Raw genomic sequence first — 24,325 nt, forward strand, 5'->3', positions numbered from 1 at the left:
ATCTAGCGCTTAAATCTGTTGTTTTAGAGATCCAGCTGAGCGCTCGTGCTGCTGCGATCAGTGTCATGGATACAGTTGTGCTCTTGTGGCTCGCGGCGCGCGCAGTCTTCACTCGCTTCAATCTATCGCCGTTGCGGAGACTATTCATTCCGGTGAAATCACAAAATAAAATGCACACAAACGTGTCCCTGCTTGATCTAGATATATAGATACAGCTATATCTAGGAGCTAAAGTTCAATCTTTAAAAGCACTCCATCTTGTTAAACTGTTTACTTTTTTAATGAAGATAAAGAAATACAGCAGCCTATGTCTTCCAGACTATTTATCTCAGGTTGTTAGAGTTTGTTTGATTTATTTAATTTGCTACAGTTACTGCAAACACACTTTATATTATTTAACTGTTTACTTTTGAAGAAAATACTTGAAGTACAGAATGTCTTCCAGACCAGTTGTCTGACATTGGGAGTTTGATTTATTTAATTAAGAATTTGTAGTTTAAAAGTTTACTTTTGTTGTGAACAAAACACTTGGAAGTACAGGTTGTTAACTTGACCAGTTGTCTCAGGTTGAGAGAGTTTGATTTAATTCGCTAGAGTTAAATGCACTTTATACGGTTTAACTGTTTACTTTTCTTACAAAGATAATACTTGAGGTGCAGGATAAACCTCTTGCTGTCTGTCGACGTGTAATAAATATCGAAAGTTACGTACAAACACCTGTCTGTTCTACTCATTTCAACTGACTTGTGAAAACTGCTAAAAAAAAATCCAAATTTTTTGACATATAGCAACTTATAGTTACTTTTATTATAGAGTAATTCATTTACTAACTCAGTTACTTTTTGGAACAAGTAGTGAGTAACTATAACTAATTACTTTTTTAAAGTAACGTTCCCAACACTGATCAGCAAACGTTGAGATTGATATTAATATTATTAAATGCTGTAGAATTATAGTTGTTAATGTTAACCAAGTTTAACAAATGAAAACTTATTGTAAAGTGTTTAATGATATATATATATACACTTATTGAAACTGTTGTGCTTCTATCAAACTGTAAACTGTGGCACTTTCCACTGCAAGCATTACTGTGGTGTCAGTCGTGAAGCGCACACACACACACACACACACACACACACCTTGACTTCAATCTCAGCCGCTGTTCTCTTGGTGATCTCCAGGTTCTCCACCAGCTCGATGTCCCCGAGGAAGTTCCCGGACGCCGAGGACAGGCGTGAGAGCAGGTTGTCCTCCAGAGTTTTCAAAGTGATTTTGAAGCCGTTCTGCTGCTTTGTGAGGTTTGACTACAAAGTAAAAGACACAGAAAGACATGCGAGATGAAAACAAGAGCCACGAGCAGAGCCCGGCACATCAGAGGGCATCTGAGAGATCAATACATGCAGTCGTCTTTGCATGGATTAACAGACTTCCTCTCGCCAAACATCAAAAACCACGAGCGCCCGAGTGTGACGGGACTGTCAATGCTGATGGATCCATTCCTTACGTTTGATAGAGAAACTAATGCAACGAGCGACGACCTGGACTGCAAATCACACACACACACACCGTCATCTCACAAACTCTCATTTTGGACTGTCAAGACACCACACATCCCTGAAGAGGTCAATCTGCACAACACACACCTATAACAGCGTCGCTCGCCGCGGCCACCGGAGCGTTTCTATGGTCTTCTACAAACAACAGCACTAGAGAACGATCACAAGAGCTCGGGTCAAAGATCTGGACCTTGGCGTGCGACGGCTCATCACAGAGGAGGAAAACAGGTTCGGGAAACTAGCCCTTCCTAATGAGTCAGTCATTAATGATTACATTTGCACTGGCATCTTTGTGTCCAATTACCCTGGAGCTGAAAAACAAACAATTAACCAGCAGCTGAGAGCCTTACTGTGAAGAAACCCAGAGCCACAGACAGTGAGTTTGGTTCTCCTGCTCATTAGTGAGAGCGACGCGTCTCTCCCGGGTCACACGGGCATTTACTTCATCTAATGGCCTTGAGATGCGCAGATCTCAATGTGAACGCTGTGATACCATAAACTCACCGCAATTAATAATGGCATTGCGTGATGTAAAACACAAGCAAGGGAATATGAACAAACCCTCTAAAAATCATCTAAATAAAAAGCAGCATCCCTGTGGTGTGGTTGCATAAGATCTAATTATAAAATCCAGTAGAGACTGGACAGAGTGTAACGATAACTCATCTTACTCCACGTTAAGGGACTGTCACACTTTCTACAACTTTCAATATTAATTAAGGCGATAAGAGAGTTCGGCAGCATTTCCCCCATCCTTAGGATCTCAGCTTGGAAACACTAATTAATCAAGCTTCATTAAGTATCATGTCAATTCTAAAGGGTGCACATGTCTCGAAATAACCGCATTCACTCCAGTTATTAAAACACTTCTTTGGTTTGGTGTAATTTGTTCGCAAATAAAAACCCTCAGCTTCACACACACATTTCAGGAGGGCGAAACGAAGTAAAGCTGAAAAAATAAATAAAAGAGGCTTCCTCTAGGGAAAGTGAGAGGATTAATGGGGAAGTTCGAGCCTGTGGCACAAACGCTTGCTTGACCATTACAGCTAATTACTTGCAGTAATGTTATGCTAATATACTAATGCTAATATAATACATTTGCAAATGTGTTACCGATAGTCGAAGCTCTCATTGGTCATTAGCAAAATTTCTCAGGGTACCCGTGTGATAATTATATACATGAAGGTGAAAATAGTGCACCACTAATTAACCTTTTGTAAAGTAAAGGTGAGATCACACAGGCGCTCTCTGGGAAACAGCAAGTGTCATCAAATATTCTGATACGCCTGCAGAACTTCAGCCAATCTAGACCTCAGAAACTGATGAATCCAATTAAGCTCACAATCACCTGTCATATAGCACCTACTTAAAGGGATAGTTCACCCAAAAATGAAATTAGCCCATGATTTACTCGCCCTCATCCTAGGTGTGTATGACACTCTTCTATCAGACGAATACAATCAGAGTTATATTAAAAAATGTCCTGGCTCTTCCAAGCTTTATAATGGCAGTGAATGGCGTTTCTGTTTTGAAGTAAATAAAAGTGCATCTGTCCATCATAAAAGTGCATCTGTCCATCATAAAAGTGCATCAGTCCATCATAAAAGTGCATCTGTCCATCATAAAAGTGCATCAGTCCATCATAAAAGTGCATCTGTCCATCATAAAAGTGCATCTGTCCATCATAAAAGTGCATCTATCCATCATAAAAGTGCATCTGTCCATCATAAAAGTGCATCTGTCCATCATAAAAGTGCATCTGTCCATCATAAAAGTGCATCTGTCCATCATAAAAGTGCATCTGTCCATCATAAAAGTGCATCTGTCCATCATAAAAGTGCATCTATCCATCATAAAAGTGCATCTATCCATCATAAAAGTGCATCTATCCATCATAAAAGTGCATCTGTCCATCATAAAAGTGCATCTATCCATCATAAAAGTGCATCTGTCCATCATAAAAGTGCATCTGTCTATCATAAAAGTGCATCTGTCCATCATAAAAGTGCATCTGTCCATCATAAAAGTGCATCTATCCATCATAAAAGTGCATCTATCCATCATAAAAGTGCATCTGTCCATCATAAAAGTGCATCTGTCCATCATAAAAGTGCATCTGTCCATCATAAAAGTGCATCTGTCCATCATAAAAGTGCATCTATCCATCATAAAAGTGCATCTATCCATCATAAAAGTGCATCTGTCCATCATAAAAGTGCATCTGTCCATCATAAAAGTGCATCTGTCCATCATAAAAGTGCATCTGTCTATCATAAAAGTGCATCTATCCATCATAAAAGTGCATCTATCCATCATAAAAGTGCATCTGTCCATCATAAAAAAGGGCATCTGTCCATCATAAAAGTGCATCTGTCCATCATAAAAGTGCATCTATCCATCATAAAAAGGGCATCTGTCCATCATAAAAGTGCATCTGTCCATCATAAAAGTGCATCTATCCATCATAAAAGTGCATCTGTCAATCATAAAAGTGCATCTGTCCATCATAAAAGTGCATCTATCCATCATAAAAGTGCATCTATCCATCATAAAAGTGCATCTATCCATCATAAAAGTGCATCTATCCATCATAAAAGTGCATCTGTCCATCATAAAAGTGCATCTATCCATCATAAAAGTGCATCTGTCCATCATAAAAGTGCATCTGTCCATCATAAAAGTGCATCTATCCATCATAAAAGTGCATCTATCCATCATAAAAGTGCATCTATCCATCATAAAAGTGCATCTGTCCATCATAAAAGTGCATCTATCCATCATAAAAGTGCATCTATCCATCATAAAAGTGCATCTGTCCATCATAAAAGTGCATCTATCCATCATAAAAGTGCATCTGTCCATCATAAAAGTGCATCTGTCCATCATAAAAGTGCATCTATCCATCAAAAAAGTGCATCTGTCCATCATAAAAGTGCATCTGTCCATCATAAAAGTGCATCTATCCATCAAAAAAGTGCATCTGTCCATCATAAAAGTGCATCTATCCATCATAAAAGTGCATCTGTCCATCATAAAAGTGCATCTATCCATCATAAAAGTGCATCTGTCCATCATAAAAGTGCATCTATCCATCATAAAAGTGCATCTGTCCATCATAAAAGTGCATCTATCCATCATAAAAGTGCATCTATCCATCATAAAAGTGCATCTATCCATCATAAAAGTGCATCTATCCATCATAAAAGTGCATCTGTCCGTCATAAAAGTGCATCTGTCCATCATAAAAGTGCATCTATCCATCATAAAAGTGCATCTGTCCATCATAAAAGTGCATCTATCCATCATAAAAGTGCATCTGTCCATCATAAAAGTGCATCTATCCATCATAAAAGTGCATCTGTCCATCATAAAAGTGCATCTATCCATCATAAAAGTGCATCTATCCATCATAAAAGTGCATCTATCCATCATAAAAGTGCATCTATCCATCATAAAAGTGCATCTGTCCATCATAAAAGTGCATCTGTCCATCATAAAAGTGCATCTGTCCATCATAAAAGTGCATCTATCCATCATAAAAGTGCATCTGTCCATCATAAAAGTGCATCTATCCATCATAAAAGTGCATCTGTCCATCATAAAAGTGCATCTATCCATCATAAAAGTGCATCTATCCATCATAAAAGTGCATCTATCCATCATAAAAGTGCATCTGTCCATCATAAAAGTGCATCTGTCCATCATAAAAGTGCATCTGTCCATCATAAAAGTGCATCTGTCCATCATAAAAGTGCATCTATCCATCATAAAAAGGGCATCTGTCCATCATAAAAGTGCATCTGTCCATCATAAAAGTGCATCTATCCATCATAAAAGTGCATCTGTCCATCATAAAAGTGCATCTGTCCATCATAAAAGTGCATCTATCCATCATAAAAGTGCATCTATCCATCATAAAAGTGCATCTGTCCATCATAAAAGTGCATCTATCCATCATAAAAGTGCATCTGTCCATCATAAAAGTGCATCTGTCCATCATAAAAGTGCATCTATCCATCATAAAAGTGCATCTGTCCATCATAAAAGTGCATCTATCCATCAAAAAAGTGCATCTGTCCATCATAAAAGTGCATCTGTCCATCATAAAAGTGCATCTATCCATCATAAAAGTGCATCTGTCCATCATAAAAGTGCATCTATCCATCATAAAAGTGCATCTGTCCATCATAAAAGTGCATCTATCCATCATAAAAGTGCATCTATCCATCATAAAAGTGCATCTATCCATCATAAAAGTGCATCTGTCCGTCATAAAAGTGCATCTGTCCATCATAAAAGTGCATCTATCCATCATAAAAGTGCATCTGTCCATCATAAAAGTGCATCTATCCATCATAAAAGTGCATCTGTCCATCATAAAAGTGCATCTATCCATCATAAAAGTGCATCTGTCCATCATAAAAGTGCATCTATCCATCATAAAAGTGCATCTATCCATCATAAAAGTGCATCTATCCATCATAAAAGTGCATCTATCCATCATAAAAGTGCATCTGTCCGTCATAAAAGTGCATCTGTCCATCATAAAAGTGCATCTATCCATCATAAAAGTGCATCTATCCATCATAAAAGTGCATCTGTCCATCATAAAAGTGCATCTATCCATCATAAAAGTGCATCTGTCCATCATAAAAGTGCATCTGTCCATCATAAAAGTGCATCTGTCCATCATAAAAGTGCATCTGTCCATCATAAAAGTGCATCTATCCATCATAAAAGTGCATCTGTCCATCATAAAAGTGCATCTATCCATCATAAAAGTGCATCTATCCATCATAAAAGTGCATCTATCCATCATAAAAGTGCATCTATCCATCATAAAAGTGCATCTGTCCATCATAAAAGTGCATCTGTCCATCATAAAAGTGCATCTGTCCATCATAAAAGTGCATCTATCCATCATAAAAGTGCATCTGTCCATCATAAAAGTGCATCTATCCATCATAAAAGTGCATCTGTCCATCATAAAAGTGCATCTATCCATCATAAAAGTGCATCTATCCATCATAAAAGTGCATCTATCCATCATAAAAGTGCATCTGTCCATCATAAAAGTGCATCTGTCCATCATAAAAGTGCATCTGTCCATCATAAAAGTGCATCTGTCCATCATAAAAGTGCATCTATCCATCATAAAAAGGGCATCTGTCCATCATAAAAGTGCATCTGTCCATCATAAAAGTGCATCTATCCATCATAAAAGTGCATCTGTCCATCATAAAAGTGCATCTGTCCATCATAAAAGTGCATCTATCCATCATAAAAGTGCATCTATCCATCATAAAAGTGCATCTGTCCATCATAAAAGTGCATCTATCCATCATAAAAGTGCATCTGTCCATCATAAAAGTGCATCTGTCCATCATAAAAGTGCATCTATCCATCATAATAGTGCATCTGTCCATCATAAAAGTGCATCTATCCATCAAAAAAGTGCATCTGTCCATCATAAAAGTGCATCTATCCATCATAAAAGTGCATCTGTCCATCATAAAAGTGCATCTATCCATCATAAAAGTGCATCTGTCCATCATAAAAGTGCATCTATCCATCATAAAAGTGCATCTGTCCATCATAAAAGTGCATCTATCCATCATAAAAGTGCATCTATCCATCATAAAAGTGCATCTATCCATCATAAAAGTGCATCTGTCCGTCATAAAAGTGCATCTGTCCATCATAAAAGTGCATCTATCCATCATAAAAGTGCATCTGTCCATCATAAAAGTGCATCTATCCATCATAAAAGTGCATCTATCCATCATAAAAGTGCATCTATCCATCATAAAAGTGCATCTATCCATCATAAAAGTGCATCTGTCCGTCATAAAAGTGCATCTGTCCATCATAAAAGTGCATCTATCCATCATAAAAGTGCATCTATCCATCATAAAAGTGCATCTGTCCATCATAAAAGTGCATCTGTCCATCATAAAAGTGCATCTGTCCATCATAAAAGTGCATCTATCCATCATAAAAGTGCATCTGTCCATCATAAAAGTGCATCTGTCCATCATAAAAGTGCATCTATCCATCATAAAAGTGCATCTATCCATCATAAAAGTGCATCTATCCATCATAAAAGTGCATCTGTCCGTCATAAAAGTGCATCTGTCCATCATAAAAGTGCATCTATCCATCATAAAAGTGCATCTATCCATCATAAAAGTGCATCTGTCCATCATAAAAGTGCATCTATCCATCATAAAAGTGCATCTGTCCATCATAAAAGTGCATCTATCCATCATAAAAGTGCATCTATCCATCATAAAAGTGCATCTATCCATCATAAAAGTGCATCTATCCATCATAAAAGTGCATCTGTCCGTCATAAAAGTGCATCTGTCCATCATAAAAGTGCATCTATCCATCATAAAAGTGCATCTATCCATCATAAAAGTGCATCTGTCCATCATAAAAGTGCATCTATCCATCATAAAAGTGCATCTGTCCATCATAAAAGTGCATCTGTCCATCATAAAAGTGCATCTGTCCATCATAAAAGTGCATCTATTCATCATAAAAGTGCATCTGTCCATCATAAAAGTGCATCTGTCCATCATAAAAGTGCATCTGTCCATCATAAAAGTGCATCTATTCATCATAAAAGTGCATCTGTCCATCATAAAAGTGCATCTGTCCATCATAAAAGTGCATCTGTCCATCATAAAAGTGCATCTGTCCATCATAAAAGTGCATCTGTCCATCATAAAAGTGCATCTGTCCATCATAAAAGTGCATCTATCCATCATAAAAGTGCATCTGTCCATCATAAAAGTGTATCTGTCCATCATAAAAGTGCATCTGTCCATCATAAAAGTGCATCTGTCCATCATAAAAGTGCATCTGTCTATCATAAAAGTGTATCTGTCCATCATAAAAGTGCATCTGTCCATCATAAAAGTGTATCTGTCCATCATAAAAGTGCATCTGTCCATCATAAAAGTGCATCTGTCCATCATAAAAGTGCATCTATCCATCATAAAAGTGCATCTGTCCATCATAAAAGTGCATCTGTCCATCATAAAAGTGCATCTGTCTATCATAAAAGTGTATCTGTCCATCATAAAAGTGCATCTGTCCATCATAAAAGTGTATCTGTCCATCATAAAAGTGCATCTGTCTATCATAAAAGTGTATCTGTCCATCATAAAAGTGCATCTGTCCATCATAAAAGTGTATCTGTCCATCATAAAAGTGCATCTGTCCATCATAAAAGTGTATCTGTCCATCATAAAAGTGCATCTGTCTATCATAAAAGTGTATCTGTCCATCATAAAAGTGCATCTGTCCATCATAAAAGTGTATCTGTCCATCATAAAAGTGCATCTGTCCATCATAAAAGTGCATCATTTATCATTTAACATGTTACAAAGTAAAATTCTAGCTTCCGGACAAACGAACATACGCGGTCTCTACTTACGCCTAAAGCGCAACTTACACAACTCATGACGTCAGAAGTAGAGTAAATATCAGCAGTGCGTCGCATTACTCTGACTGTGTTCGTCTGACAGAAGAGTGTCATACACACCGAGGATGAGTTAGGGAGAGTAAATCACGGGCTAATGTTCATGTTAGTGTGAGCTAAGGCTGTGCTGTGAGCGCGATCACCTTGAGCTCCTCCAGGTCCGGTCTCTCCATGCTGACCACGGCTGCCAGGAGCTGGTCCTCCAGCCCGTCCCGGGTCACGGTGAAGTTCACCAGCGTACACTGAGCCTGCAGCTCCGGCTGGTAGTGAGGGTTCGCCAGCTTCGTGTGAAGGATCAGCCGGAAACTGGGGTTGTACTCGCACTCCTTGTCGCCAATCTTTATGTAGCTGTAGCAGATTAAACGCGAGTTAGCTCATTATTCACTGCAGGAGCCATAATGATGTTCCACATCTGGAGGACTTTCTTTCTTTCATGCAACATCAAAGAAGAAGAAAGTTAGACACTGTCAAACTCAAACATATGGAGCACAATATCTCTTTTGTGTTTAAAAAAACACACACAAAAAAACATCATACAGGTTTGGACAGCCGTGACGTGAATAAACAACACAATAATCATTTTAAACAGCACCACTAATAAAGCTTTTAAGGCGAGACGCTACAGGCACGGGTGATCTGTCACGCACTGCTCAGTTCCAGCTCTATTTCACTTCTTCTTTCAGACCAGTGGAAAGAAATCATCCAAAAGACACATTTAAGTGTTTCTTTTATTGCACTTTTTCTCTTAGCGTCTGTGATTGCAAACTCAATCCACATCTTTTCAGGCGGTGAGTTTGAGTCATAAATCTCCACTTCAGCAGCTTCACACACACACACACACACACACACACACACACACACACACACACACACACACACACACACACACACACACACACACACACACACACACTCATTCATATCTATATTCTGAAGGGTTGCTCTTATGATCATTGGCCTGATTTATACAACATTTCATTCCTAAAAAACATGGTGGAAATGTATTTGTTTTGTGTCTGCTGACAGTATTATCTGATTTATGGAGTGATAAAAAGAGAAACCCCTTTTGTAAAAACCTTTAACTGTAATATGTCCACAATATCAAACCAGAATTATGAACCTGGGCCGGATTCACAAAAATCTTCTTAAGAAAGAAGTTAAGAAAATTCTTAAGAAGATTTTTAGGGAATACTAAATATTCGTATCTTTTTTCTTAAGTTAGAGAATAAGACATTGGCAGTTAGGAAGACGTTTATTCTTAAGAATGTTTTGTGAATCCGGCCCTGGCTTTATCCAATCAGATGTATGTGCTTTAGTGACTAATAAATGGACTGCATTTATATAGCGCTTTCACAGACCAAATGGCCACCAAAGCGCTTTACATTTGCCTCACATTCACCCATTCACACACACTCACTCACACACTCACTCACACACTCACTCACTCACTCACTCACACACACACTCATACACCGACGGGCGACGGCAGCCATGCAAGGCCATCCAGCTCGTCGGGAGCAGCTGGGGTTAGGTGTCTCACACACACACACGTAATAAAACGTTGTTTTATTACGTGTGTTGGCAGTAATAAAACCTCTCATTAAGAAACCACAACTAGATCCAAATAACCTAGCAAATTACAGACCCATTTCAAATCTTCCATTTATGTCCAAAATACTAGAAAAAGTTGTATCCGCTCAACTGTGCTCTTTTTTGCAAGAAAATGATATCTATGAAAAATTCCAGTCAGGATTCAGACCGCATCATAGTACAGAAACTGCGCTAGTTAAAATTACAAATGATCTACTCTTAGCTTCTGACCAAGGCTGTATCTCAATACTAGTCCTACTTGATCTTAGCGCCGCGTTCGACACTATAGATCATAAAATACTCTTGGATCGACTACAAAACTACACTGGTGTTCAGGGACAGGCATTAAGCTGGTTTAGATCGTACTTATCTGACCGTTATCATTTTGTCTCTTTACACGGGGGAAAATCAAAGTTAACGTCAGTAGACTACGGAGTACCGCAAGGATCGGTGCTAGGCCCTCTGCTATTCTCAATATATATGCTGCCACTTGGTAATATTATAAGAAAACATGGAATTAATTTCCACTGTTATGCTGACGACACTCAATTATATATTTCATCACGACCAGATGAAAACATTACCTCATCTAAATTGACAGAATGTCTCAAAGATATAAATTGCTGGATGACGCGTAATTTCCTGCTATTAAATTCAGATAAAACGGAGGTATTACTTATTGGTCCAAAAAACTACACACACAACCTCTTACAATACGACTTTAATATAGAAGGATGCCCTGTTACTTTTTCCACTACAGTAAAAGACCTGGGTGTTATACTAGACCGCAACTTGTCTTTCGAAAATCATATTTCATCTGTTACAAGAACAGCCTTTTTCCACCTTAGAAACATTGCTAAATTACGTAACATGCTATCTGTTTCTGATGCAGAAAAGTTAGTTCATGCATTCATGACCTCGAGACTAGATTACTGTAATGCTTTATTAGCTGGTTGTCCTGCATCCTCAATAAACAAGCTACAGTTAGTGCAAAATGCAGCCGCTAGAGTTCTTACTAGGTCAAGAAAATATGATCATATAACACCGATTTTATCATCTCTGCACTGGTTACCTATTAAGTTCCGTATCAATTACAAAGTACTACTACTGACCTATAAAGCCCTTAAGGGTTTAGCTCCTGTGTACTTAACGGACCTTCTTTCGCCCTACAATCCACCGCGTTCTCTAAGATCACTAAATTCAAGGCTTCTGGTCATTCCTAGGATATCGAAGTCCACGAAAGGAGGGAGGGCATTCTCGCATTTAGCTCCAAAACTCTGGAATAGCCTTCCCGATACGGTCCGATGCTCTGACTCGCTGACACAGTTTAAAACTAGACTAAAGACGTGTCTCTTTAGTCAAGCATTCACATAATGCTTACCTTTTAGTCCTCTGCTATGCCATACGGAACCGTTTGCCACTGAAACTGCTTAACGCACCAGTGGGGCTCGACAGCCTTATAGACAAACGGGTCGGTCCGTATGGTTGCGGTTGGGTTGCGGAGAGTTTGGGTTACGGAGAGTTGTGAGATTATGGTTTTCTAACACCTACTCCCGTGTAATGGAAATCATTATGAACATCAGCTATGCTAATTATTTCCCATCTGCCTTTCTGCTGTTATCTCGGGACGCTTGTCCCGAGAAAAATGGCGTTCGTAGGCTCCAGTTTGGTATCCTGCCTCTCACGGGGATTTCGGATGCCTCAACGCCTGTGATGAGAAGACCAACGCCTGTGAAGAGACGACTCAACGCCTGTGAAGAGACGACTCAACGCCTGTGATGAGAAGACCAACGCCTGTGATGAGACGACTCAACGCCTGTGAAGAGACGACTCAACGCCTGTGATGAGAAGACCAACGCCTGTGAAGAGACGACTCAACGCCTGTGATGAGAAGACCAACGCCTGTGAAGAGACGACTCAACGCCTGTGAAGAGACGACTCAACGCCTGTGATGAGAAGACCAACGCCTGTGAAGAGACGACTCAACGCCTGTGAAGAGACGACTCAACGCCTGTGAAGAGACGACTCAACGCCTGTGATGAGAAGACCAACGCCTGTGAAGAGACGACTCAACGCCTGTGAAGAGACGACTCAACGCCTGTGATGAGAAGACCAACGCCTGTGAAGAGACGACTCAACGCCTGTGATGAGAAGACCAACGCCTGTGATGAGAAGACCAACGCCTGTGATGAGACGACTCAACGCCTGTGAAGAGACGACTCAACGCCTGTGAAGAGACGACTCAACGCCTGTGATGAGAAGACCAACGCCTGTGAAGAGACGACTCAACGCCTGTGAAGAGACGACTCAACGCCTGTGATGAGAAGACCAACGCCTGTGATGAGACGACTCAACGCCTGTGAAGAGACGACTCAACGCCTGTGATGAGAAGACCAACGCCTGTGAAGAGACGACTCAACGCCTGTGATGAGAAGACCAACGCCTGTGAAGAGACGACTCAACGCCTGTGAAGAGACGACTCAACGCCTGTGATGAGAAGACCAACGCCTGTGAAGAGACGACTCAACGCCTGTGAAGAGACGACTCAACGCCTGTGAAGAGACGACTCAACGCCTGTGATGAGAAGACCAACGCCTGTGAAGAGACGACTCAACGCCTGTGAAGAGACGACTCAACGCCTGTGATGAGAAGACCAACGCCTGTGAAGAGACGACTCAACGCCTGTGATGAGAAGACCAACGCCTGTGATGAGAAGACCAACGCCTGTGATGAGACGACTCAACGCCTGTGAAGAGACGACTCAACGCCTGTGAAGAGACGACTCAACGCCTGTGATGAGAAGACCAACGCCTGTGAAGAGACGACTCAACGCCTGTGAAGAGACGACTCAACGCCTGTGATGAGAAGACCAACGCCTGTGAAGAGACGACTCAACGCCTGTGATGAGACGACTCAACGCCTGTGATGAGAAGACCAACGCCTGTGAAGAGACGACTCAACGCCTGTGATGAGAAGACCAACGCCTGTGAAGAGACGACTCAACGCCTGTGAAGAGACGACTCAACGCCTGTGATGAGAAGACCAACGCCTGTGAAGAGACGACTCAACGCCTGTGATGAGACGACTCAACGCCTGTGATGAGAAGACCAACGCCTGTGAAGAGACGACTCAACGCCTGTGATGAGAAGACCAACGCCTGTGAAGAGACGACTCAACGCCTGTGAAGAGACGACTCAACGCCTGTGATGAGAAGACCAACGCCTGTGAAGAGACGACTCAACGCCTGTGATGAGAAGACCAACGCCTGTGAAGAGACGACTCAACGCCTGTGAAGAGACGACTCAACGCCTGTGATGAGAAGACCAACGCCTGTGAAGAGACGACTCAACGCCTGTGATGAGACGACTCAACGCCTGTGATGAGAAGACCAACGCCTGTGAAGAGACGACTCAACGCCTGTGATGAGAAGACCAACGCCTGTGAAGAGACGACTCAACGCCTGTGAAGAGACGACTCAACGCCTGTGATGAGAAGACCAACGCCTGTGAAGAGACGACTCAACGCCTGTGATGAGACGACTCAACGCCTGTGATGAGAAGACCAACGCCTGTGAAGAGACGACTCAACGCCTGTGATGAGAAGACCAACGCCTGTGAAGAGACGACTCAACGCCTGTGAAGAGACGACTCAACGCCTGTGATGAGAAGACCAACGCCTGTGAAGAGACGACTCAACGCCTGTGATGAGAAGACCAACGCCTGTGAAGAGACGACTCAACGCCTGTGATGAGAAGACCAACGCCTGTGAAGAGACGACTCAACGCCTGTGAAGAGACGACTCAACGCCTGTGATGAGAAGACCAACGCCTGTGAAGAGACGACTCAACGCCTGTGATGAGACGACTCAACGCCTGTGATGAGAAGACCAACGCCTGTGAAGAGACGACTCAACGCCTGTGAAGAGACGACTCAACGCCTGTGATGAGAAGACCAACGCCTGTGAAGAGACGACTCAACGCCTGTGATGAGACGACTCAACGCCTGTGATGAGAAGACCAACGCCTGTGAAGAGACGACTCAACGCCTGTGATGAGACGACTCAACGCCTGTGATGAGAAGACCAACGCCTGTGAAGAGAAGACCAACGCCTGTGAAGAGACGACTCAACGCCTGTGAAGAGACGACTCAACGCCTGTGATGAGAAGACCAACGCCTGTGAAGAGACGACTCAACGCCTGTGATGAGACGACTCAACGCCTGTGATGAGAAGACCAACGCCTGTGAAGAGACGACTCAACGCCTGTGAAGAGACGACTCAACGCCTGTGATGAGAAGACCAACGCCTGTGAAGAGACGACTCAACGCCTGTGATGAGACGACTCAACGCCTGTGATGAGAAGACCAACGCCTGTGAAGAGAAGACCAACGCCTGTGAAGAGACGACTCAACGCCTGTGATGAGAAGACCAACGCCTGTGAAGAGAAGACCAACGCCTGTGAAGAGACGACTCAACGCCTGTGATGAGAAGACCAACGCCTGTGAAGAGACGACTCAACGCCTGTGATGAGAAGACCAACGCCTGTGAAGAGACGACTCAACGCCTGTGAAGAGACGACTCAACGCCTGTGATGAGAAGACCAACGCCTGTGAAGAGACGACTCAACGCCTGTGATGAGAAGACCAACGCCTGTGAAGAGACGACTCAACGCCTGTGATGAGAAGACCAACGCCTGTGAAGAGACGACTCAACGCCTGTGAAGAGACGACTCAACGCCTGTGATGAGAAGACCAACGCCTGTGAAGAGACGACTCAACGCCGGCGATATGTTATCCCCTAAATATTACATGATTAACTAAATGTATTTTTTCCAGGTACTCTCTGATATGGACTTACTGTAAAGCTTCTTTAAAACCCTATGATTGTTAGCCAGAGGAGAACTGGCCCCTGACTAGCCTGGGTTCTCCCAAGGTTTTTTTCTCCATCCAATCTGATGGAGTTTTGGTTCCTTGCCACTGTCGCCTTGCTTTTGGCTTGCTTAGTTGGGGACATTTAATATTCAACAATATTATTGAACTGTGTTGTACTACTTTCATGTTATCACTGTGAAGCTGCTTTGATGCAATCTGTATTGTGAAAAGCGCTATATAAATAAATGTGACTTGACTTGACTTGACACACACACACACACACACACACAGCTGGGGTTAGGTGTCTCACACACACACACACACACAGCTGGGGTTAGGTGTCTCACACACACACACACACACACACACAGCTGGGGTTAGGTGTCTCACACACACACACACACACAGCTGGGGTTAGGTGTCTCACACACACACACACACACACACACAGCTGGGGTTAGGTGTCTCACACACACACACACAGCTGGGGTTAGGTGTCTCACACACACACACACACACACACACAGCTGGGGTTAGGTGTCTCACACACACACACACACACACACACACACACACACAGCTGGGGTTAGGTGTCTCACACACACACACACACACACACAGCTGGGGTTAGGTGTCTCACACACACACACACACACACACACAGCTGGGGTTAGGTGTCTCACACACACACACACACACAGCTGGGGTTAGGTGTCTCACACACACACACACACACACACACAGCTGGGGTTAGGTGTCTCACACACACACACACAGCTGGGGTTAGGTGTCTCACACACACACACACACACACACACAGCTGGGGTTAGGTGTCTCACACACACACACACACACACACACACACACACAGCTGGGGTTAGGTGTCTCACACACACACACACACACAGCTGGGGTTAGGTGTCTCACACACACACACACACACACACACAGCTGGGGTTAGGTGTCTCACACACACACACACACACAGCTGGGGTTAGGTGTCTCACACACACACACACACACACACACAGCTGGGGTTAGGTGTCTCACACACACACACACACACACAGCTGGGGTTAGGTGTCTCACACACACACACACACACACACACAGCTGGGGTTAGGTGTCTCACACACACACACACACACACACACACACACACACACACACACACACACACAGCTGGGGTTAGGTGTCTCACACACACACACACACACAGCTGGGGTTAGGTGTCTCACACACACACACACACACACACACAGCTGGGGTTAGGTGTCTCACACACACACACACACACAGCTGGGGTTAGGTGTCTCACACACACACACACACACACAGCTGGGGTTAGGTGTCTCACACACACACACACACACACACACAGCTGGGGTTAGGTGTCTCACACACACACACACACACACAGCTGGGGTTAGGTGTCTCACACACACACACACACACACACACAGCTGGGGTTAGGTGTCTCACACACACACACACACACACACAGCTGGGGTTAGGTGTCTCACACACACACACACACACACAGCTGGGGTTAGGTGTCTCACACACACACACACACACACAGCTGGGGTTAGGTGTCTCACACACACACACACACACACACACAGCTGGGGTTAGGTGTCTCACACACACACACACACACACACACACAGCTGGGGTTAGGTGTCTCACACACACACACACACACACACACAGCTGGGGTTAGGTGTCTCACACACACACACACACACAGCTGGGGTTAGGTGTCTCACACACACACACACACACACAGCTGGGGTTAGGTGTCTCACACACACACACACACACACAGCTGGGGTTAGGTGTCTCACACACACACACACACACACACACAGCTGGGGTTAGGTGTCTCACACACACACACACACACACACACACAGCTGGGGTTAGGTGTCTCACACACACACACACACACACAGCTGGGGTTAGGTGTCTCACACACACACACACACACACAGCTGGGGTTAGGTGTCTCACACACACACACACACACACACACAGCTGGGGTTAGGTGTCTCACACACACACACACACACACACACACACACACACACACACACACACACACACACACACACACAGCTGGGGTTAGGTGTCTCACACACACACACACACACAGCTGGGGTTAGGTGTCTCACACACACACACACACACACACACAGCTGGGGTTAGGTGTCTCACACACACACACACACACAGCTGGGGTTAGGTGTCTCACACACACACACACACACACAGCTGGGGTTAGGTGTCTCACACACACACACACAGCTGGGGTTAGGTGTCTCACACACACACACACACACACACAGCTGGGGTTAGGTGTCTCACACACACACACACACACACACACACAGCTGGGGTTAGGTGTCTCACACACACACACACACACACACACACACACACAGCTGGGGTTAGGTGTCTCACACACACACACACACACACACAGCTGGGGTTAGGTGTCTCACACACACACACACACACACACACACACAGCTGGGGTTAGGTGTCTCACACACACACACACACACACACACACACACACACACACACACACACACACACACACACACACACACACACACACACACAGCTGGGGTTAGGTGTCTCACACACACACACACACACACAGCTGGGGTTAGGTGTCTCACACACACACACACACACACACACACAGCTGGGGTTAGGTGTCTCACACACACACACACACACACACACACACACACACACACACACACACACACACACACACAGCTGGGGTTAGGTGTCTCACACACACACACACACACACACACACAGCTGGGGTTAGGTGTCTCACACACACACACACACACACACACACAGCTGGGGTTAGGTGTCTCACACACACACACACACACACACACAGCTGGGGTTAGGTGTCTCACACACACACACACACACACACACACAGCTGGGGTTAGGTGTCTCACACACACACACACACACACACACAGCTGGGGTTAGGTGTCTCACACACACACACACACACACACAGCTGGGGTTAGGTGTCTCACACACACACACACACACACACAGCTGGGGTTAGGTGTCTCACACACACACACACACACACAGCTGGGGTTAGGTGTCTCACACACACACACACACACAGCTGGGGTTAGGTGTCTCACACACACACACACACACACACAGCTGGGGTTAGGTGTCTCACACACACACACACACACACACAGCTGGGGTTAGGTGTCTCACACACACACACACACACACACAGCTGGGGTTAGGTGTCTCACACACACACACACACACACACACACACACACACACACACACAGCTGGGGTTAGGTGTCTCACACACACACACACACACAGCTGGGGTTAGGTGTCTCACACACACACACACACACAGCTGGGGTTAGGTGTCTCACACACACACACACACACACACAGCTGGGGTTAGGTGTCTCACACACACACACACACACAGCTGGGGTTAGGTGTCTCACACACACACACACACACACACAGCTGGGGTTAGGTGTCTCACACACACACACACACACACACACACACACACAGCTGGGGTTAGGTGTCTCACACACACACACACACACAGCTGGGGTTAGGTGTCTCACACACACACACACAGCTGGGGTTAGGTGTCTCACACACACACACACACACACACACACACACACACACACAGCTGGGGTTAGGTGTCTCACACACACACACACACACACACAGCTGGGGTTAGGTGTCTCACACACACACACACACACACACACACACACAGCTGGGGTTAGGTGTCTCACACACACACACACACACACACACACACACAGCTGGGGTTAGGTGTCTCACACACACACACACACACACAGCTGGGGTTAGGTGTCTCACACACACACACACACACACACACACACACAGCTGGGGTTAGGTGTCTCACACACACACACACACACACACACAGCTGGGGTTAGGTGTCTCACACACACACACACACACACACACACAGCTGGGGTTAGGTGTCTCACACACACACACACACACACACAGCTGGGGTTAGGTGTCTCACACACACACACACACACACACAGCTGGGGTTAGGTGTCTCACACACACACACACAGCTGGGGTTAGGTGTCTCACACACACACACACAGCTGGGGTTAGGTGTCTCACACACACACACACACACACACAGCTGGGGTTAGGTGTCTCACACACACACACACACACACACAGCTGGGGTTAGGTGTCTCACACACACACACACACACACACACACACACACACACACACAGCTGGGGTTAGGTGTCTCACACACACACACACACACAGCTGGGGTTAGGTGTCTCACACACACACACAGCTGGGGTTAGGTGTCTCACACACACACACACACACACACAGCTGGGGTTAGGTGTCTCACACACACACACACACACAGCTGGGGTTAGGTGTCTCACACACACACACACACACACACACAGCTGGGGTTAGGTGTCTCACACACACACACACACACACACAGCTGGGGTTAGGTGTCTCACACACACACACACACACACACACACAGCTGGGGTTAGGTGTCTCACACACACACACACACACACACACAGCTGGGGTTAGGGGTCTTGCTCATGGACACCTCGACACTTGGTCAGGTGGAACCGAGGATTGAACCACCAACCTTCCGGTTTGTAGAAAAAACCCACATGAACCACTGAGCCACTGCCGCCCCGATAATAAGGTCATTTAAATACTCTCACCGTCCTTTCTTTATGGTTTCCCGGCCGAGCAGCGGCCCGAGCACCGGATCCACCGCCTCCTCCAGGTTCTCGATCAGGACGACTTCCCCCACAGATAAAGCCCTCTCGATGGAGTCCAGATACCTGTGTGTGACAGTGATCCGCTTCAGTAAGGAGCCGAGCGGATTCAGCAAGGCCTGTGGTGAGCGATCAGTGCGTACCCTCTCTGGCCGATCCGGATGATGCGCAGGTCCTCCCCGTACCGGTGTTTGATCCACTTGATGCCCTGGAGCTGCGGGTCCACCATGAGGGGCCAGCGCTCGCAGCTGGTGAGGATCGTGGCGTTCTCCGTGGACATGCGGTCCGCCGGGAGCCCCTCGTTCTGCCAGGTGGCGATGTCGGCGTCGTCCGTGAGCATGGTGAGCGGGTCCAGGCCGGGAGTCACCGGGATCGGCACCTGCGGAACAACAGCCGATGACGGCGGATACTCAGGCCTTGTCCACGCTAATGTGTGCCTTTGAAAACGCATCTTTTTGGCCTTCCGTCGCACTGAGACGGCGTTCTTATTAATGAAAACGAAGTGAAACGAATATTACGGCACAAAAGGGAAGCAATAATGCTTGTAGGTTTCAAAGGAAAGCCACATTGGCCGTAATGAAACATTGTAGAAGGAAAGCTGCTGAGTGACTGAGCGGTGACCAGACCTTGAGCTGGCTGAGGTACGGCCTCCAGCTGTTGTCCATCAGCTCCAGCCGGTAGCGCTTGGTGAAATATCCCAGATACGAGACGAATGCAGTGATGAGGAGCACGTCTCCACACAGAGTCTCCTCCTGACCCTTGAAGGTCTTCACCGCTTCGGCCCAGCGCACGTTCTCAGACGCCAGACCCCCGACCTGACACACACACACACACACACACAGAACAAGATCACTCAGAACACTCACAGAAAGCACTCATTAAAGTAATATACAGTATATATTAGTGATGCACCAAAATGAAAATTTTGGGCCGAAAACCAAAAATTACTTATTTTTTATTTTATTCTTTTTTTAAATTAGTTTTTGTATAATTGTATTATTAAATTTTTTTATTAAATTGAATAATTTAATGAATCTGAATTAAGCCAATAAAATAAAATAACCACACTTTTATTTCAAGTAACGAAAATTTGACAGAAAATAGGCCTATATTAAATATCAATGTATTAATATCAATATATCAATGTATTATTCTTCATTCAGTTCTATGCAGGCGAATCAGATTTAACAGATTTATTTTCTCACCTATTATCAAAATAAAGTAGTCCTGCAAAGATGGGCGGCATATATTCGGCTTATATTATCTCTTTCAGACAAAAAACAAATCATATCAGTGCATCCCTAGTATATATATATATATATCTCATTTCTAAAAGACTCTACTAGCTGTAAAGTCAGAGCTACAGCACTCCGACATCTGTGGCCTGTGTGCTTCTCCTGAAATGATGCTGTTTTACACGGACAGTGGTAATTACTATTTGGTGGTAATGCTGTGGAAATGACACACTTCACCTTTAACCCCTCACACACTGCGGGGTCACAATCATTCCCAGAGCTAACAATGGTTTATATGTGTGCTTCAGGCAGACACCAGCTCTGCTGCACGTGTGTGTGTGTGTGTGATTTACTGCTGACTAGTAAAGCTGCACGCTTGAGTGCACAGCAGAAATTACTTGTTCTGGGGGTTTGCTGCATTTTAATTATTGTGTTTCTGTTGGGCTTGCTCATCTATTCCTCCGTAATGAAGGCCGGATCAGCATCAGGGCTCTGATTGGCTCACCAGGCGGTTAGCGAGAGCGATGGTGAGCGCCGTGGTCTCGGCCTGCTGTTGGCACCGCAGCTTGTCTGTCGTGGCCTTCTCAAACTTAGCCATCAGCTTCGCCAAGTTCTCGTTCAGTTGCTGTCAGGAGAAGGAGGCAGAGGATGTTATAAGATGTTTGTGTGGACATGCGTAAAGACTGTACAAAGCAGTTTAGGACAGAACAGTGTGTAGTTTTAACACATTCAAGCTGACCCGAGTCTGAGAGACATTTGGAATATTGCTAAAGTGAATACATACGTTGATCTTCGCCTTGATGACGGACAGCTTGTCCTGCGCGGTGGCCAGGTCAGAGTTAGCTTTGCTCAGCGCTTGTCTCTTGGGCTCCACCTCGCAGTACACCTCGTAGAACTTCACGATGTTGATGACCCAGGAGCACAGGCCCGCGGCGGCGTTGGACTTGGCTGCGATGAGCTCCGGCTGGAACTCTGGGTCCTGCAGGTACGGCCTGATGGCTTTGAGGCAGTTCTCGTGAATGTTTTCCTTTTTGAAATTGATCAGCGAATCGAGGAAGGCGTCGACCTTCGCCATCATCACTTTGGCTGCCTTCCAGCTGCGGTCTTTGGGGACGCGGCCGCCGGGAGCCGCTAGCACCATCACCGCGGCCGTCACGTTCGTCACAGCGGCCACAGGCGCACCGAACGACTTCAGCTCCGTCAGATTGTTCTAGAAACAAGAACAAAAGGGGCAAAACAAGACAAATATACAGTGAGCAAACCTTCTAAAAAACTACAATATTCTACAGTATATAAATATACAGTCATACTGACACACACTACTAGTCAAACGTTTTGTTTATACATTGATAATAATCATAAATGTTTCTTGAGCATCAGATCCTCATATTAGAGTGATTTCTGAAGGATCATGTGACACTGAAGACTGGAGTAATGATGCTGGAAATTCAGCTTTGATCACAGGAATAAATTACACTTTACTGTATATTCACATAGAAAACAGATGATTTTAAATTGTCATAATATTTAACAATATTACGTTTTTTTTAAAGTATTTTTTATCAAATAAATGCAGCCTTGGTGAGCAGAAGAGACTTTAAAAACCTTCTCGATCCCAGACGTTAGACTGGTAGTGTGTGTGTGTATTAAAGTGAGGTCTCGGACCTTGTTGAGAGTGTTGAGAGCCTCTTGAGCCGCTATGAGCGCCGGCTCGGCTTTAGCCAGGTCCTCCTCACAGTCTCTCTGTTTGCGCATCACTTCCTCCGCGATGATGGCCACCTTCCTCTCCTCGTCATCAGCCACGGTCTTCTCCTTCGCCACCTTCTCCGTCTCCACTCCCACGACCTGGATCAGTTTATCAGCGCTCTCGTTCTTCAGCTTCAGCTCCACCTCCTGCGCCGCGAGCTTGGCCTTCAGGTCGTCCACCTGAGAGACGGCGGAGAGAGAGGACGGGATGAGGGCGGAAATCAGCAATACATGTCTGTGATGGTGCATACTAAAAATTATATTCAGTCAAACCAGAATGTATTCAGACTCCTTCAACATTTCTCACATTATCACAGTTTATTCGCTATAGTTTATAAATGGTGATAAATATGAGCAGAACTCAGAGTTCTCAGATCAGTGGATATTTGACTGGTTTTGTCCGTCCTTCTGTTAGACTCTCACACATGAATTATGTTGAATATCTGTCAGCTGTTAAATTTAACTACACAATTAGAGAATACCAGTTTAGCTCAACCAGTGACCAAGCAATGCTTCATGTTGTTCAGTGTGTGTGTAAAAAGAGCATTAGCAGTTACAGAAAACACACTTCAGCAGAACATCATCAGCTCAAAGTGGAGGAATCATTTCTGCTCCCAAATTTGTATAAATGTTACTGGTAGTCACTGTATGAAGAGTGTGTGGGTATAATATGTCACAGTTTACTTTATTCTGCTCTCCTCACTTACATAAATGTAAAGAACACACACTAGCAAAGAAATATCAAAAATAATATCTGGTGTCTGAATAATGTTTGCTTTGACTGTATAATATATGATTATAACCCTAATTATAATAAAAACTAATAAATTCTGTAAATGTATAGGACCTTATTATACAGTGGCATCATAATAATATTTGTGCTGTATTTATTATTCACTATTACAGTCTGTTGAGGAAGCTAATGAGCTGTTATCAACTAATTGCATCACCAGTTGTTGTGAATAACAGGCTATTTGTTTTTATTCTG

At 44.3% G+C, this 24,325-nt stretch overlaps 1 protein-coding gene across 1 annotated transcript in view; it reads right to left on the bottom strand.

Annotated features, from left to right (window-relative positions):
- The window catches only part of dnah9 (dynein, axonemal, heavy chain 9), a 121,408-nt gene that overhangs the window by 39,703 nt on the left and 57,380 nt on the right, over positions 1–24,325 (bottom strand). The window contains exons 49-56 of the mRNA XM_056263251.1: positions 23,257–23,517; positions 22,376–22,801; positions 22,097–22,216; positions 20,983–21,171; positions 20,500–20,735; positions 20,300–20,422; positions 9,189–9,393; positions 1,140–1,304 (exon numbers count right to left, since the gene is read on the bottom strand). Of these exons, the coding sequence (XP_056119226.1) occupies positions 1,140–1,304; positions 9,189–9,393; positions 20,300–20,422; positions 20,500–20,735; positions 20,983–21,171; positions 22,097–22,216; positions 22,376–22,801; positions 23,257–23,517 (1,725 nt within the window). The remainder of the gene's footprint in view (positions 1–1,139; positions 1,305–9,188; positions 9,394–20,299; positions 20,423–20,499; positions 20,736–20,982; positions 21,172–22,096; positions 22,217–22,375; positions 22,802–23,256; positions 23,518–24,325) is intronic.

This window comes from Rhinichthys klamathensis, unplaced genomic scaffold (genome assembly GCF_029890125.1).
Source record: "Rhinichthys klamathensis goyatoka isolate OS25496 unplaced genomic scaffold, OSU_Roscu_1.1 h1tg000204l_1, whole genome shotgun sequence".
Lineage (NCBI taxonomy): Eukaryota > Metazoa > Chordata > Actinopteri > Cypriniformes > Leuciscidae > Rhinichthys > Rhinichthys klamathensis.